The sequence below is a fragment of the Lynx canadensis genome, chromosome F1 (assembly GCF_007474595.2).
Source record: "Lynx canadensis isolate LIC74 chromosome F1, mLynCan4.pri.v2, whole genome shotgun sequence".
Taxonomy (NCBI): domain Eukaryota; kingdom Metazoa; phylum Chordata; class Mammalia; order Carnivora; family Felidae; genus Lynx; species Lynx canadensis.
In genome coordinates, this window is record NC_044319.2 from 65100289 (window position 1) to 65116738 (window position 16450).

A 16450-nucleotide genomic window follows, 5' to 3' on the forward strand; every position below is an offset into this window, starting at 1 on the left:
CTGCCTGGGCTGTTCTAGCTCCCGCCTGCTCCTCTCCTGCACTCTCCTATTTATCTCCGAGCCCGGAGAGTCCAGCAGAAACGGTGTAGGGGAAAACCAGGTTAGCCTGCGTCTTTAGGAAGCCGAAAGGCGGTATCCGGATTCAGACAGGTGGGGAAGGTACCCTCTCGAGTTTCCCCAGCTTTGAATTGGGTTGGAGGGAGAAACTCGTTTCTGTGTGTGGCATCTTGGGTAGAGGGTGAATTTGTTGGTGGCAGAAGTTGTTCTCTTATCCAGTGGCTTCCGACCATGGCCCAAACTTGGAGGAAAAAGCCCCCAGGGTCAGGATCATGCAGCCGGGGGGGGGGGGGGTGTGGTATCTGGGGAAGAGGCTCCCAGGGCACCGGGGTGTGGTGTAGAAGGTGGAGGGAAAGATTTGTGGGACGAGAAAGGTTCATTTCAGGAGCCGGGGTTTGAAAGGGAAATTTGGGGGATTCTCAGCAGAAGATGAGTCAGATCAGGCCCCTCCCTTTGAAGTGTCTCAACCTTCTGGACTTCTTGATGTTTCGTTCCCGCTACGCATCCCACACAGAAAAGACTCAGCACAGAAGCCGGGGGAAAGAAAACTCATTTGGGCAAGGACTGAGTCATAAATCCTGATTCCACGTCCTGAAAACCAGGACGGAGAGGGGGACAAAGTGGAAGGAAGGGTCTCAGAGAGGTCAGAGCTGGCACACAGGTGTGGGTGGTGGTGCGGACACTGATGGGCAGGCGAGCCGCACGCGGACGAGTGGTATCTCATGCCTGCACCCAGCATGGATGGGTCCCTACAGATAGAGACAGATGCACACCCACGTGAGCACACGCACGCACGCACGCACGCACACGCACGGGGATTAGGGTCCTGCCGAGAAACAAACTTCAGAGAGATGATTCCTGGGAAGTGGCTTTGGGAATTCTCTCGAATGAATGTTCCCGGACTAAGTGAGGTCCCCCAGGATGTTCTCTCCTCCTTGCCCACCACCCTGATCTCTAAGCAGAGCCAACAGGTGTCGGATAGAAGGCGGAGAGGAAGGCGGGACGAGCCAGCCAGGGTGGGGAGTCACGTTCTTGGCTCGCTTTCACTCTTCTCCGTTTTTCTCTCTCCGGGGCCTATGGTCTCTATCCCTGCTCTTCCGCAACAGTTTCTCTTCCTTCCTCATCTGCTAAGCCATCTCTTCGAGTTTTTTCAGGGGTAGCGGCTCCCCTCGTTCTCTGGTGCCTCTTCTCCTTGCCTTTGAGATAGCAGTAGCCTCTAGAGAGAACATCTGTGCGCCCTGAGGGTGTTTGTACACTTTCTCCCCAGGCCAGCTAGAGAAACAGACGCTGGCCGGGAAGTCTGGTGTGAAATCCCTCCCTCTCTCCCTCTCCCTCTCCATTCTCCTTCCTCTCCTCTGCGTCCCCGGATAAAACGAGAAACCAGCAGCTCGGTAAAAGTAGCGTAGACTTTAATTCAGGTTGACAGGTGCGAAGGGAGCTGGGACTTGCCTCCCGGGGGGTCCAGATGAGAAGGCCGTCTTACCGAGAGAGGCAGGGAGGGCAGGGGCGTGCGGGTGGTCTGGTGGTAGAACAGGGCCAGGAGCAGGGGCGTGGCCACACCGTGGAGTATCGCCAGGGCCTCTGCCAGGTGCAGGAGCAGGTCCAGAGCCTGCTGGGCCAGACACGTCGGCAGTACCAAGGACTTGGACCTCACAAGAAAGTCCAAGCCCAGAGCCACCCCATGAGGCCACCAGAAAACAAACCAGACCCACAGGACACTAACGCAGGGACCTGGCCACCTGCCCCACGCTTTCGTCAGCGCCTTGGTACCTAACAAGCCCAGTGGCAACAAGGTGAAGGCGGTAAGACTGGCCACCACGTGCAAAAGCGGCAGAAACCTGGGGCTCTTGTTGAAGCTCAGGGAGCAGAGTCCACGGGAGGTGTCACTGGCCAGCGTGACGGGCAGCCCCAGGAGAAGAGCCGCCCCCCAGAGTCCCACAGTGAGCCACAGGGTGATGCCCGCGACGTGGCCCACACCCAGTTTGGGGCCCAGGCAGGCGTGGCACCCAATCAGCAGAGCCTGGGCAAAGGCTGAGCCGTACCAGAGCAAGTGTGCCAGGCGGCACAGGGCCGTGCTCTGCACCCCGTTGAGCCCCGGGGCCAGGATGGGCACCACGATACTGAAGAGGGTGCTGCCCACGGCCAGCTGTACGAGGACCGGCCGCTCAGGGCAGACCCGCCAGCGGAAGAGAGGCCTGAGAAGCGCAAAGAGCACGGCTCCCCCCGCAAGGATGCCCAGGACGCTGGCGAGGACGAAGAAGGGCAGAGAGGAGTCGTCGAGCAGGGGGCAGGAGCGGCAGGGGGCGGCGGCTTCCACAATGCTGTAGTTGTAGTTCATGTCGTAGGAGTCATTAAACTCATCCCAGATATCTTCTCCCAAGGTGAACTTCGTAGCGTCCTCATCCGCCACCTGGAGGGCATCCCCCAAGGGGACAATCAGATCATCGGCTTACCCCACTGAAGAGTCCGGGGGAATGAGGGCAGGGAGAGGGGGACAGGTGGAGTGGAAGCAGGGGGGACAGTGGGAGAGGCCGGCACAGGGAGCCCCGGAGCCTGGGAGGGAGGGGCAGGGGAGGGGACCGGAGAGCACCGTAAGAGTCGGACGACGTCAGGGCCGGGGCGCCCGGGACCCGGCTGGAAGTGAGGACGATGATGGTGGGGGGGGGGGGCCCAGGAGACCAGAGTGGGAGGGAGAAGAAGGAAGAAGAGGGAGGGTGAGAGACGAGGAGAGAAGGAAAGGCGTATGAAGACCACCGAGGGGCAGACAGAAAGACGATGGGCCAAGAGGTGGGGGGCCGCGGGCCTGGCCCCACACTCACCCGGTGCTGCAGACAGTTCCCCATGGTGCCGCTGAGCTCAGAGCAGGCAGAGGCAAGGGCCGGGGACGTCCTGTCGGTGACTGTGGCTCCAAGATAAGTGCCAGGGACTAATGAAGGCCATCGGTTCTGGGCAGGGCCATGGGCCAGGCGGCGGGGGGGAGCGGGAAAGTCAGGAAGCCTTTGCCCCACGCCCATTGCCTGTCTCGGCCTCAGGCCCGCGGGGGGCACCAGCCCAGGGCTTCCTGTTTTGAGGCTGGATTCCGCCAGTGGGACCTGCACTCGGGAAAGGAAAAAGGTGGCGAGCAGATGGTGGGTATTTTCCCACAGGTGGAAAGGGAGGGAGGCTGAGAAGCCAGGGGGCTTTCCAGCCAGGACGGATCCTTGAGGCACAAGGAAGGAAGAGAGGGCCAGGGGTTACGCGCAAGACAGAGGTAAGAGGCGTGCTGGGGGAAAGTGGAGGGAAAGGACAGTCGATGACTCTCGCTGCCGCTCCATCCCCTTGAGCTGGATCCAGGGCGACATGTTGGGGGGGGGCGGCGTGTCAGTGGGGCCTGGGGTTGGATCCTGGGGGCGCTCGCGGCCTGAGGGGCCCGTGCACCTGTCTGTGTGGGTGGCTGCGTGCTGTGTGCCGCGCGCACGGATCTGAGCGCCGGGTGTCAGGCAGGCGCCTGGCCGGTCCGGTGTGGGTAGGGGAGGGGCTGGGGGGGCAGTTGCCCAGGCTGCACAATGAAGCTGCTTCGGGGAGTGACCGGGTGTCTGGCCACCTGTGGGCGCGGTGAATGCATTCTCCATGCAAGCACCACACACAGTGTGACGAGTCAGAGCAGCCCCTGGGGGAGGATGGGACGGCAGATTTTAAAATGCTGCCTATGGGGTAATCTCTGTTCATACTTCTGTGGGGGGCCGTCACGCCTCTGGAGCTGCTACACCGGGCTGGCGTCCTACCAAATGTGAAGCTCCTCGCAGGGCTGGGGGCTTCGACGGCTCTCGGGCTGGCGGAGGGAAAGCATTCGCTCTGCGGGCGCGTCCCCCTGAGCCAACGCCTCTGTTCTTCCGCCGCCCCTTCCCCTCCGCCGCTTCTCACGCTCTCTGCTGTTTCGTTCCCCACCCCTGCATTTTACTCTCTCTTGGGTGGGGACGGGCCCGGACGTTGGGAGGGGGGAGTCACGGAGCACCGGAGTCAGAAGGATGAGATAGGGGCCCGTTAGGTGACACTATTTCATTCCAAGAAAGCATGGGATGTTTTCACTCAGTTTCACCAGGTAGCTCTTTCTCATCTATGTTGGGGTGCGTGCGGCCAGAGGGGGGAAGCAAAGACACACGGTGGGGGGGGGGGTCCCTCACACAGATGGTCCCCATTCCCCCCAGGGTGCCAGCTCAGTTCAGGTTCAACGTGAGGGGGTTGGACAGTGACTCTGGCGGGGGCTGGGGGGGGGGGGTCTCTCCTGCAGTGCGGTTGACGGTGCCTCTGATTCCATCTCCTCCAGCACCGCCGGGCAGAGGGCAGCGGGGAGCAGTCCAGGGCCCCACCCCGCACACTCTGGAAGGCACGGACCCAGCCCAAGGGGGGCGAACACCCTTCTCTCCCTTGGAGAGTTCTGTTGTTTCCATCAGAGATGCCCTCGGGCGAGCGGCCCGGCAGGTGCAGGGGACACCGGCAGAAGCCCTTACACGCACACATCCCCACGGGGGCAAGGGCAGGAAGAAGGAGGCAGCCGGACGACACGGATAATCCAGATATATTGAGGGTGGCCCCTCTGAGATCAGCACAGGAGAGTTAGAAAGATTATAAAGATACACGATCCCCTCCCTGCTCCCGTCCCCCCACCCCACAGACAGACACACACAGCACGACGGCCCCTCCCCCCCCCCCCCCCCCCCCGTACAAATATGGCTTCTGTGTAATATGGACAGAGTGGTTCAGCTCAAAGAGGAAAGGTCATTTTCCCAAAAGCGGGTGCTGGGAGACAGGGAGCCCACGGGCCTGGGGCCCTGGGCCGCCTTGCTGCTGTGAGGGCGGGGGTGCCTGTGGTGCCCGAGGGCCCTGACCAGCGGCTGGAAGATTCGCGAGGGCGTTACCTGAACTGAGGGGGATGTGGGCAGGCCTCAGGGAGGACGTGCTGGAGCGGGGAGCGGGGCCAAGGGGCTCTGGCTCTGAGGCAGGGCGCCCCCAGCAGGACAGGGAGGGCGCGCAACCTCATCTCCACGGCAACAGAGGAAGACAGAAAATCGAAGGCAGGGGTGGAGATGGGAAGGAGACGGGCTTCAGCCCCAGCGCCCGCTGAGCAGGGTATAGCGACTACGCACGGGGCGGGGAGAGAAGTGACCGTGGCCATTCCAGGGTCAGTGCCGGGGACAGGCCTGAGGCGTGCATAGCAAAGGCTGTGGCACTGACTCCATGGCTCCGAGAAGGGAAACCGAGGCAGGGTTTGGATGCTCCGTGTCTGAGGGAGAGGCGAGATGGGACAGCCGAGCAAAACACATTCTGGGACTGTTCTCTCCGCGACGGGCGGGCACCGAGGGTGGCCTGGGACGTGCGGGGATGCAGCGGCAGCCCAGGCGAGGGACACAGCCCGACCAGGGCTCCCCTGCCCCCGAAGCCCTTCCTTCGCGCGTCCTGCCGCCTCCCACCTGCCCGCCTGCCCCGGGGCCCTCTCTCTTTCGCGCGCGCGCGCGCACGCACGCGCACACACACACACACACGTGCACACACACAGACACAAGCACAGACACGACAACCATACACCCGCAGAGTTCACATTACTCCCCTCGTCTGGGCAGGAAACGGCTCAGTGCAGTGAAGCTCCTTTTAGTATTTTTGTTGTTATGTCTGCCTGGCTGCTGAGGGAACGGGAAGGGGTGCGGGCGGCACAAGCCGGGGAGGAGTGGTTGCCGAGCGATGCCACGGAGGAGTGGTTGCCGAGCGACAGTCGGGGCTCGGGGCTCGGGTCAGCGCGAGGGGCCCGGAGCGGCGCCGCTCCCACAGCTGCCGGAGCCGGGAGGGGACAGCCTTCCTCTGCGCCGCCCCCGAGGGGCCCGGCTTCCCCGGCCGTGGAGGGGGCCCAGGGGTCCACGCCGTCTCTGCCATCCTTCCTCTGCCTCTGAGAGGTCCTCTGCCAGGACCCACGCCTCCTCGCGGGGGGCCTGCATCCGCCCCGGGGCGAGGCCCGGGTCCCTGCCTGGCTGCCTGCCACCTGCAGGTCACGCCTCCTCGGGACCCCCCCCCCCCCCCCCCCCCCGCTCGCCCCTCTCCCGCGGTGGTGGAGGAGGGGGGAGGCGACGGGGCGGCGCCTGGTTCCCTGTCCCCAGCTGGGGGTGTGCGGCTGGCCAGCAGAGGGAGGGCCCCCTGCGGCTTCCGCCCACCACCTCCCCATCCCCTCCCTGGAGAAAGCCAGGTGGAGGACGCGGGGCTGGAGAGGGCACCCCCCCCCCCCACCAGCCCGGCTCAGAGCCCTGTCCTTACGCCTCCGCCTTCGCCCTCCTCCTAACACTCAGGGCCTTTAGCTTTCCTCACCCCGGGGCCCCTGCCCCTCCAGCCTGGAGACGGATTTGATTTGGGATTGTTATAAAAATAATAATAACCCAAACGCAGAGAAGCCACGGAAAGGGCTGAGGGCAACCCTCCCTCCCCCCCGCCCTCCTCCCTCCCCATTCCAAACCGAGTACAAAACCGCACCCAAAGCAGACATTCTGTACAGGGGGGTGGGGGGGCCGGGGAGCAAGCGGGAGGGGCGGCCCTGGGGTCGCTCTGTACAAGTCCAGGTTGGCGATGGCCCCGGCAGTCCCCGCGGGGCCCCTGGGGGCGTAGGAGGTGGCTGGGCGCCTCTAGATGAAATACTCCTTCTTGTCATCCCCGCCCGACTGCCCGCCTTCTGCGTTGATGATGGCTGTGTCCGCATCTGGGGCGTCATCCGAGCCTTTGGCCTCGTGTGTCAGGTAGGTTCCTGGGGAGAGGCAGTTTCCACACCTCTGAAGCCCCCTGCCCCGGCCTCGCCCACCCACCGCACCTGCTCCTAGAGCCTTCTTCCCCGCCCGACCCAGTTTGCATCTTGCTGTCAACATCCATCACCTGACCGCGCCCCCACGAATTAATGAATGCTAACCTTAATTAGAATCTCATTTATAATACAGGCAAAAAAGCGTGCGTGTTAGTGCATGTACGTGTACGTATGTACACATGCGTGTGTGCATGTGAGTATGTGTGTGTACATGTGTATAGGTGCGTGTGTATGTGTGCCTGCATGCATGCGTGTGCACGCGAGTATATGTGTGCACGTGTGTATGCGTGTATGCATGTGCACGCATGTCTGCACATGTGTGCTCAAGCGTGCATGCACCTGTGTATATGAGTACGCATGTATGTACACGTGCGTGCCTGTGTATGTGTGCATGTGTGTGTATGTGTGTGCACCCGCATGTGTATTGTGTACCTGTATGTGTATGTGTGCATGTGTGTATGCACATGTGTGCGTAAGCATGTATGTGTGCACATCCTGTGTGCATGTGTGTACACCTGCATGTGGAACGTGTGCCTGTATGTGTGTGTCTGCATGTGTGCATAATCATGTATGTGTGCACATCCTGTGTGCATGTGTATGTGTGTACCTGTGTGTATGCGTGTGTGTGTGCACCAGCATGTGGAACGTGTACCTGTATGTGTGCGTCTGCATGTGTGCATAATCATGTATGTGTGCACATCCTGTGTGCATGTGTATGTGTGTACCTGTGTGTATATGTGTGTGTGTGCACCTGCATGTGGAACGTGTACCTGTATGTGTACGTGTGCATGTGTGTGTGTCTGCACATGTGTGCATAATCATGTATATATGCACATCCTGTGTGCACGTGTGTGTGTACCTGTGTGTATGTGTGTGTGTGCATCTGCATGTGGAACGTGTACCTGTATGTGTGCGTCTGCATGTGTGCATAATCATGTATGTGTGCACATCCTGTGTGCACCTGTGTGTATATGTGTGTGTGTGCACCTGCATGTGGAACGTGTACCTGTATGTGTATGTGTGCATGTGTATGTGTGTACCTGTGAGGACACGCGTGTGCACACACACACCCTAGATGGGGACAGGGAAACTGCAGCTCAGCCCCTCAGCAGGCAGCCGAGATCCGGGTCCGCCCAAGCACTGGGCTGCTGGCTACAGCAGTTGCAGAGGGGAGCGCCTGAGAGGAGGGTCTGCGGGCACGGATAAGGGGAGGCGGGAAGAGATGGTGTGGGGACAAGGGGCCCCGGAATCAGAGGACAGGTAGACGAGAAGGCAAGAAAGCGCAGGACAGGATGGGACAGAGCGGCAGTTCGGGCTGGTCTCTGCCTTCAAGCAGGAGACCCTGGAGGCAGAGCGGCGTGGGAGCAGCAGTGGCTGAGTGGGAAGATCACCGAGGGATCGGGCTCTACTGCGGGGTTGGTGGCGCTCAGTCATCGCAGGGCTGGCGGCCTCCTTTCTCCTCTCACACTCCAAGGGGCCACTGAGTCTCCAAAGGCCTGCCCCCAGCCCCCTGCTGCCTCCCCGCCTGCCCCCCAGCCCCCTGCTGCCTCTGACCTTTGTGCCGGATCAAGTAGTGGCCCAGGAAGATAAGCAGGATGAGAAGCAGGAAGACGATGAAAGCCACGATCCCACCAATGATGGCGTGGTAGGTGCTGGACGACGAGGGCACTGGGCTGGGGTCTGCAGGGAGGGGACGCACACAGTCAGACCTGGGAAGAGCCCTTGTCTTAGAGCCTCTCCGGCCATGGGTATCGTACACAGCACAGGACACGGGCCGACATCAGGAGAATGGAGCGCGTCACACGGCAGAGGGGATAAGCCTTATTTTGTACCCTTGTCTGGAACGCAGTAATTATAAAACAAATTATGTCTTCACGAATAAGCTGATAAATCTGCTCACACTCAACCCTTTAAATTGTGTCCGTGGCACCGAAGCTTTGGTCCAAGTAGCTTTAACATTTCCATCATTTCTCGTTCTCTCTCTTGCTTCGACTTTCAGCGGGTATCAGAGTATTCCTTCCCTGTCATCATGCCCTCTTCCCCTCCTGCCTGCTTGATGTCCAGACCTGGCTTCTGGCGGGGGGCTTCCCAGTCCGTTCACCTATTGCCCTGAGACCAGATCGAGGAGGTCTGTCTGGTGGACAAAGCCAAGAACTGGGAACTCTGGTAGCACCTTACAGAAGGCGATGCTGTGTAATGACCAGTGCTCCCTCTTTGTGGAGAAGTTTGGGGTTCCAGCTACATCCCAGTCCTCCAGCATGTCTCATCTGGGAGGTCTGGGACTCCAGCCTCACATCCCAGCATCCACAGGTTTATGGGAAAGGCAAAGAGACCTTCCTTCATGGATGGCCCCCAGTGCTTTCCTCCCACGGTGGCCCCTGTCTCCGCCATCAGATTAGAGAAACCGCCCTCCACTGCAGCATTTACAGGGGACAGATCCTCAGAGCACAGGCTGGGCCACAGGCGTGCCAAGGACAGCACCAGCTTAGTCCAAGTCCCAAATATCTGAGGAGACGGTGCCCAGGCCCAGGGCATAGGCTGGATGTGTCCAAAATTGCATTAGCCGTAGATATAACTCCTCCACCCATGGGAGAGCCACTGTTTTCCCACAGACTCTGCTTGAGTCTTGAGGCCTCACTGACTCCTTATGTATTTTGTCTTTCCTACCATGTCTCCTCAGGCTTGACTGGGCAGCTTTTTGGTTCCTTGCCTGTCTACGCTTAATTTGAAACGAAAACATTTACGCTCTGGTTTTTTTGGTGTTTTTTTTTTTTTTTTCTGCTCTGCTTGGGAGGGAGGGAGAGGATGGGCCTTGGGGCTCCATGACATGATGGGGTGGGTGTGAGGGTGTTAAGGCGGAAGAAAAGGAGAGAGGTTACCCCCGTCTTTCTCCCAAGCAGTAGGTGATACGGTCCACATTAAAAATAATAATAATAATCCTGGATCATTGTTCCAGGGGCTATGGAAGTGGAAATCTCTTAGATAAACACAGCTTCCCACGGCCATCAGTTACAGATCCCTGTCTCTAGGTAGAACTCCATTTCTTCCTTCCAGGCTGGTGGCGTCAGGACTGCTTAGGATCCTCCTGGAGGAAAATGCAGGACCCCCTCCTACCACCAGGTGTCAGCACCCAAGCAGGCATGTCAGACGGACCGCTGGTGGGGGTGGGACCAGCAGGAGACCAACCACAGGGGCGCCAGAACTTTCTCTCACTGCCAGTGCCATCAGAGTTGGCTGCCGGAGCTCTGGGGGACAACACTGGACCTCAGCCTTGCTGCTGGCATCCTACAAGAGCTCTGTCGTGCGGAGGCAGCTCCCACATGCTGAGGTCTGCCCATGGAGCCAGAATCACCCCATCTACACAAACATCCTCGTCCCAAGGTCTCAGGTCTCTTATCTATGGGAGCCTCAACTGCCATCACCTCGCTGATTTAACGGGCATTTCCAATAAGGGAGTCCCTGCTGTTCCCCCGACAGCGGATCTCCCCTATTCTCAGGAAAGGCTTGTGAGGTTTCCTGGCGGGACCCCACTGCCATTGGGTTCTTCCAGACTTCTGCCAACTCTCCAGTAAAAGGACCTCTGTGCTAGCCTGTCACTCCTCCTGAAGCTGGGTTTTGTGGTCACACCTTCGGGGAGAACTTCAGAGAAGAAGCGTCACTAGCGTCTCTGGAAGACAGGGCGTCGGAGGAAATGCCCTGTGCCTCAGCCGAGTACAAGCGGATCTCTTGTGTTCTGCCTCGACCCACTCTGCTGTGGCCAAGGTCTGCAGGAAGGAGTGCAGCGGCACGCCTCCCATACTGGTCACGGGGGAGGCAGTCCGCTGGACAGGGAAACCCCCACAGCTGCCCCGGAGAGACTCTGGGGCCTCTGCCAGAGTGGGTGTAGGGGTGCGGGGAGGGGGAGTGCAGGGGTGCAATGACGGCATCATGTGGGCCGCCAGTGCTAACCAGAGGCAGACCAGAGCCCGCTATTGTGTTGATTGTCCCGTATTACACATTCCAGAGTGGACCCAGAGACCGAGGCCCAGGCCCTCCCATGGCAGGCTCCTGTCCACTCACTTGGCCCCATGTATGGCGAGGGGCGCTCTCAGGAGATGGAGAGGCAGAGTGCGGGGTGGACGGAGGGGGGCTCACCGTTCACGTTGAGCGTGTAGTAGGCCTTGTAGCTGCCCATGTTGCTGGTGGCCGTGCAGCCGTAGGTCCCGCTGTCGCTCTTGTTGAGGAAGGGGAAGATCAGGGCACTCTCCTGGGTCATCTTTAGCGGGGGCACACTGCCTTCCTTCTCCCACAGGTACTGCTGGGGGCTGTGGAGGCAGAGAAATCACACGTGTTAGGGGGAGAGCAGGCCGGGGGGACAGAAGGGGAACAAAAACAATAACTGGGCAAAGGAAGTCAAGGACAGTTTGACGAAAGCTCAAGAAGTTACAGGAGCCACAGACACGAGCTGTTCGGAGGGAGGGTTCGATTTGAGGATGAAGGAGATTTTCTAACTTGTGTCTGGCTGTGGCTTGGTGCCCCTGGGGACCTCGGGGACAGCCAGGGGGTGACCTTTTCTGCTGCTTTGTAAGAGAAACAGAGGATGGATGGTGCTGGACAGGGGAGCAACGGTAGGAGGGAGACGGGGACACTCTAAGGGCAGATCACAGTCTGAGGTACAGAGGTGTGGCAGGGGCAGGAAGAAAGTGGATCTTCTTACACGGGATTTCCGCGACCCTCACAGTGAAGCAACAGCTTCTGGCCCTCGCGGGGATGCGGAGGGTCTGGCCTAATCTTCGCCGTTGGTGTGTCTGTGGAGAAGGAAGTGATGTCAGGGCAAAACTGTCCCAGCGTCCAGGAGAGGGCCGCCCCCTCACCGTCACCAAGCCGTGTATGACAGCCTTTACCCCTCAGGAGCCTACGGGACCAGGGACGGGGCCTCCGCCCTTTGCCTCTTGCGAGCCAAGTCCACTGTCGCTACTGAACGTGCGTGAGATTCGCACTGCAAACTCGTAGAGGTAGGATTTCTGAAGGTCTGTGCTTGGTGGGACCCGAAGGGGCATCCTAACAGGGAGCTGAGGAGGGTTCACGGGTGCACCTGTGCCCAGCACATAAATGGGACGTAATCCACATTTCTGACAGACCAGTGAACTTGAACTTGGTCATTTATTGAGCTCACAATCGCTCAATCCTCTCTGCTCTGCACGGGAGTTTAAGCCGGGAGTGACACTTGCACACAGAGCATCATTTTTAGTGGTCAGCCCAAAAGTGAAGGAAGAGCTTTGCAACAACAAGAGACAGGGGTCATATTTTGGCTGCAAAAAGGCGCTGACACGATATAGATGGGCTCTGTGACGGAATAATGGCATCTGCCACTGGCACCAGCGGGCTGCTAGCATGCTAGGTCCAGATGGCCTCACAGAACAATGCAACCAGATGCCGGTTTAGAACAACAGATAAAGAGGCCAAGCTTCCCCTGAGGACAGAGCCAATCTTAACACCCAGTTAATGGACGTGTTTCCATCAGATCAAACAGGACAAAAAGAATCAGGCCAGATGAGAGAATGGGGGTTCCAGGGTCCCACAACCACAGAAAAGTCTAGCACAGTGCCTGGGGTATAGCATTTGTTGACTGACTGATCGCAGTTGGGCCTGGAGGGAGTCAGTGCCAGATGGCCTGCTACCTAATAGAGAAGTCTTTGGGGTTCAGACAGGGGAGGGCCCTCGGAGCCCTGGACAGGGACCAGGGCCTGGGGGAAACGACCCCAAGGCCAGGGGTCCCCACGCTCATAACTAATGAGCAGAGAGGCACCTCACAGCGGTATAGAAGTTTACAAAGTTCTTTCATATATTTTCCCCTCGATCCTCACGTTAATTCCGTGAAGTAAGGGGAAAAGCCACTGAGAGGTGGCGAGCTTTGGTGAAAGACACACAGCCAGTCACTGGTGGCACCACAGCTGGGATCCGGGCCAGCTGCCTCCAGCTTGCGAGTCTGCCCAACGGAAGTGACGTCACCCCAAACCCGCCTCACGTTCAGCAATGGGCTTCAGCAATGGGTCTAGCAATTAGTCTGAAGAGCACCGATGTCGGTCCTGGATCTTCCATAAAAAAGATGAGGCACTGGAATTATTTTAGGAAAATGGCCCGCCTCTAGATAAGTTAGGACAAGAGTAATTCTCTGTCTTCTGCTTTTGCACTTCCTTTCGTCTTAGTTCCTCCCACTCGGAAAAGTTCCAAATCTCCTGAGGTGAGGGCGGATGTGCCCTGTCCGTACTCAAGGCAGATTCCACAGAGAGATGGGGACCCTTGGAAAAGGTTCAGGGTAGTGACTGTGAATCCCAAGAACACCACAGCTGGGGCAGACAGGAAGGACCGCCAGGAAAATCTGGGAAATCACAGTATGTTGGTCTAAGAAGGGGCCTCGGTGACCGCCATGTTCATTTTCTCATGTTACAAATAAAGAGTCAAGCTCAACGGGGTAAAGCTATTTCCTCAACCCCCATGACCTGGAAGTGGGGGAGGGCAGGCTAGAACCTGCATCTTCTGACTCCTGACTCGTCACACGTACACCACAGTTTACAATCTGGCCGCATAAGCCTGGCCTAGATCGGGGCTTGGTAAACTTGCCCTTTGGGCCAAATCCTGCCAGCTCCGTGTTTTTGTAAATAAAGTTTTATTGGAACACACCCACGCTACTTTGTTTACATACCATTTACGGCTGTTTTCCTGCAGCAACGGCAGAGTGAATTAGTTAAGACCACGCGGCCCCCAGAGCCTAACATGTTTGCTCTTGGGCCCTTTACGGGACAGCTTGCCCGCCCTTGGCCTCGTGCTGTCACCTCGTGCTGTCATCTCCTCACTTACCTGTGCCCACCTCGCTTTCCTTTCCCCACCCCCAGCTCATACCTGACCCCGTTCCACCCACAAGCCCACAACATACATAGAACCTCGATGCGCTGAGAGGTGGATCTGTCAGCCCCCTTTAGAGATTCGTGGTTCACAGAGCATACGATGTCTGCCCCGTCATCGTCCCGGGAAACCTGGAAGGTCACTGAGCTGCTCACGGTGAAGGTTTTTCCGTTGGGATCTTCCTGGACGCGGGTTGGTTCCCCTGGAGTGCAGAACAGACACGCACACGCGCACACACGGGCGCAGAGTGAGCCCTGACGCACAGATACAGTGCGGGCCCCACGGGAGACATACAGATGGTGAGTCTCAACTTAGACACACTTAGACAGTTGTGAAATGGTTATGTACACACAGGGAGAACGTAGCCCTAACACACACATACACACACACGAGTGTGCACGGAATATCTGTCCTTCTCCTCCTGCGGATGTGCACACACACAGACACGGAGACACGCACGCCTCTCTTCCTCCCCCGCCCGGCCACCCCCTCCTGAACCCCAAAGCAGGGGGGTCTTACCGTGGAGCTCTTGGTCACCTTTCCTCCAGGTCAGCTGGGCTGCAGGCTTGCTTCCAGAAGACTGACAGTTTAGGGTGGTTGTTTCTTTTTCCCGTAATGATGACTTATAGCCAGAGATTATGGGCTTCTGTGGGATTCCTGCCATGGAGCGGGAGGGGGGGGGGGATGGCCAAGATAGGAAGGAGAGGCACCCTCAGGTGACCTCAGCTCTCCCTGCAGAGATGGCCTCTCTGAGGGTCAGGATACCTGGGTCCTGCTTTGGTGTAGAGTGGGTAGAAGACTAGAGAAATCATGTTCGTCTCTGGCCTCCTCCCTAAGGACCAGTAGGGAAGGTGCGATGCGTGACCTGACACCCCACCGCGCGGCTGGGTGGCTAAAGAGTTGGTGGGAAGCTCCAGGGGGGAGAGAAGGAGATGGAAACATAGGACCTGGAGAAGAGCACGTAAGCAGCTGCGGTTACTTGGACATTATAATCACGCGCAGCAAGCACTTCCCCTGTTTCCCTCCTCCGGTCTTGGGAGGCACGTGGAATGGATGTTAGCATCTGTGTGTCGTAGGTTAGGAGATTCAGGCTCAGAGAGGGTAAGGGGTTTCCCCCAGAGCAAACAGTAAGTAGAGGAGAAAGGGCTAGATAGAACCCAGAGCGCTTTGCATTTCCTTCCGTGGCAAAGGAAGCACGGACTGAACTTCTCCCCGATGCTTGGAGACCTGGCCTGGCCCCTGGCTGCCTCAGGGGCTCACCTAGGAGCTGGGTTTGCCAGGCAGCGTGCTGCGGAGCCCCTGGGGTGGGGAGCCTCACCGAGCACGGTGACGAGGGACTTGGCGGTCCTCACGGGCATGGTGAAGATGGAACAGGTGTACTCGCCCTCGTCCGCCAGCGCCACGTTGCTGATGCTGATGCTGAGCTCGTGCGGAGTAGATCTGACCAGCTGGATCCGATTGTCACGGAGGGCTGGGGAAATTGGCAGAAAGGGGGCGGGGCTTTCACTGGCACCTGTCATGCTCACCTCCCAGTCCCAGGCTAGCGTCTTGGGGAGAAGGGGTCTAGTGTGGTCGAGGGCAGGGGACACGGCTCCAGGGACTGAGCCGCCTTTATGTCCCAGCCACTTTGCTGAGCCGCCGGGGACAGCGGCCTCAGGGACGCTCAGAACAGTAGACTTGGATCTTGTGGGCTTCCTCGTCAAGTCCGTGGGGGCAACTCTGACACCAGCTAAATCTTAGGGCTCCTCTGGGGTGTAGCCACGCCGGGACCCTGTAGGACCATGCACGGCTCAGGTCAGAGCTGTGATGCCGAGATTTCTCTGGAGTCAGTTGAAGAGCCCAGTGTGCTTTCCTGGTGCTCAGCCTCTGGACCGCAGGTGCACCTGCCCCAGCCCACAGTACCCCTCCCCCTCCCCCCCCCCCCCCCCCCCCGCCTTCCCCGGAGACAGGAAACTTGGGACACTACCTCTCTTCTCCCCAAAGTAGAGAGTCTGCTGGGCCGGGTTAGACCACTGCAGGGATGAGTCCTCATGATCCTTCACTTGGCACTTGAGCACGACGGTGCCACCAGCCACCACTGTCTCATCAGACGTCCAGGGCTGGCTATCTGCAGGAGCACCAGAGGGTTAGCCTCGTGGGGAAGCCCTGCCCCGCCACCCACTTCTGGGCCAAAGGACCACCTCCTCTAACCCAGACCGTCCAAGGCCCAGGCGTCTGCGTTCTCTGAAGGCGTTGTTGTGGGGCGGGGGGGGGGGAAGGAACAGAGGTGGCGGGGAAGGGGAGACAGACCTTATTTCCTCTTGCTTGCAATCCACAGAGAAACAGTCACCTGTTGGATGTTTGCTGAGTGAACGGACAGGGCCACGGCATTTAGAGGAATAGAGGCGCCCAAATCTACACACAGCACTGTGCACGTCTCTTTCCTGAGAGACGGCACTTTGAAAGCACGCACACGCACCTGCCTTCCAGGCTCTCCCTTCCTGCCTCCGGCTGCAGGTGAGAGCGAGGACAGGAGAGGCGCTTGGGACGAATAACCCCGAAACTAAAAGTGAGGAGGGGCCAAGCCAGCCTCGGGTCCCCCATTCGTTGACATAAGAGGGAGCTGAGAAAACTGTGCAAGAAGTAACAAAAAAGATTCAACAAAACAGAAGAACCGAAACATTTTGGCACAGACTTTGCCCCTCCTCCCAC

At 58.8% G+C, this 16450-nt stretch overlaps 2 protein-coding genes across 3 annotated transcripts in view; both read right to left on the reverse strand.

Moving 5' to 3' along the window:
- Nucleotides 1-1445: 1445 nt before the first annotated feature.
- Nucleotides 1446-4518, reverse strand: ACKR1 (atypical chemokine receptor 1 (Duffy blood group)). The gene is made up of 2 exons (XM_030302754.1): nucleotides 2877-4518; nucleotides 1446-2467 (listed from the first exon to the last, which is right to left on the reverse strand). The coding sequence occupies exons 1-2, from the start codon at nucleotides 3069-3071 to the stop codon at nucleotides 1472-1474; spliced, it is 1191 nt and encodes a 396-aa protein (XP_030158614.1). The 5' UTR covers nucleotides 3072-4518; the 3' UTR covers nucleotides 1446-1471.
- Nucleotides 4519-4598: 80 nt separating this feature from the next.
- CADM3 (cell adhesion molecule 3) overlaps nucleotides 4599-16450 on the reverse strand; it is a 31230-nt gene continuing 19378 nt past the window's right edge. For both annotated transcript variants that reach the window (XM_030302752.1, XM_030302753.1), the window contains 8 exons: nucleotides 15726-15866; nucleotides 15078-15230; nucleotides 14279-14416; nucleotides 13791-13961; nucleotides 11571-11661; nucleotides 11009-11178; nucleotides 8429-8554; nucleotides 4599-6820 (listed from right to left, as the gene is read on the reverse strand). In XM_030302752.1, the coding sequence (XP_030158612.1) occupies nucleotides 6702-6820; nucleotides 8429-8554; nucleotides 11009-11178; nucleotides 11571-11661; nucleotides 13791-13961; nucleotides 14279-14416; nucleotides 15078-15230; nucleotides 15726-15866 (1109 nt within the window). In that variant the 3' untranslated portion in view covers nucleotides 4599-6701. The remainder of the gene's footprint in view (nucleotides 6821-8428; nucleotides 8555-11008; nucleotides 11179-11570; nucleotides 11662-13790; nucleotides 13962-14278; nucleotides 14417-15077; nucleotides 15231-15725; nucleotides 15867-16450) is intronic.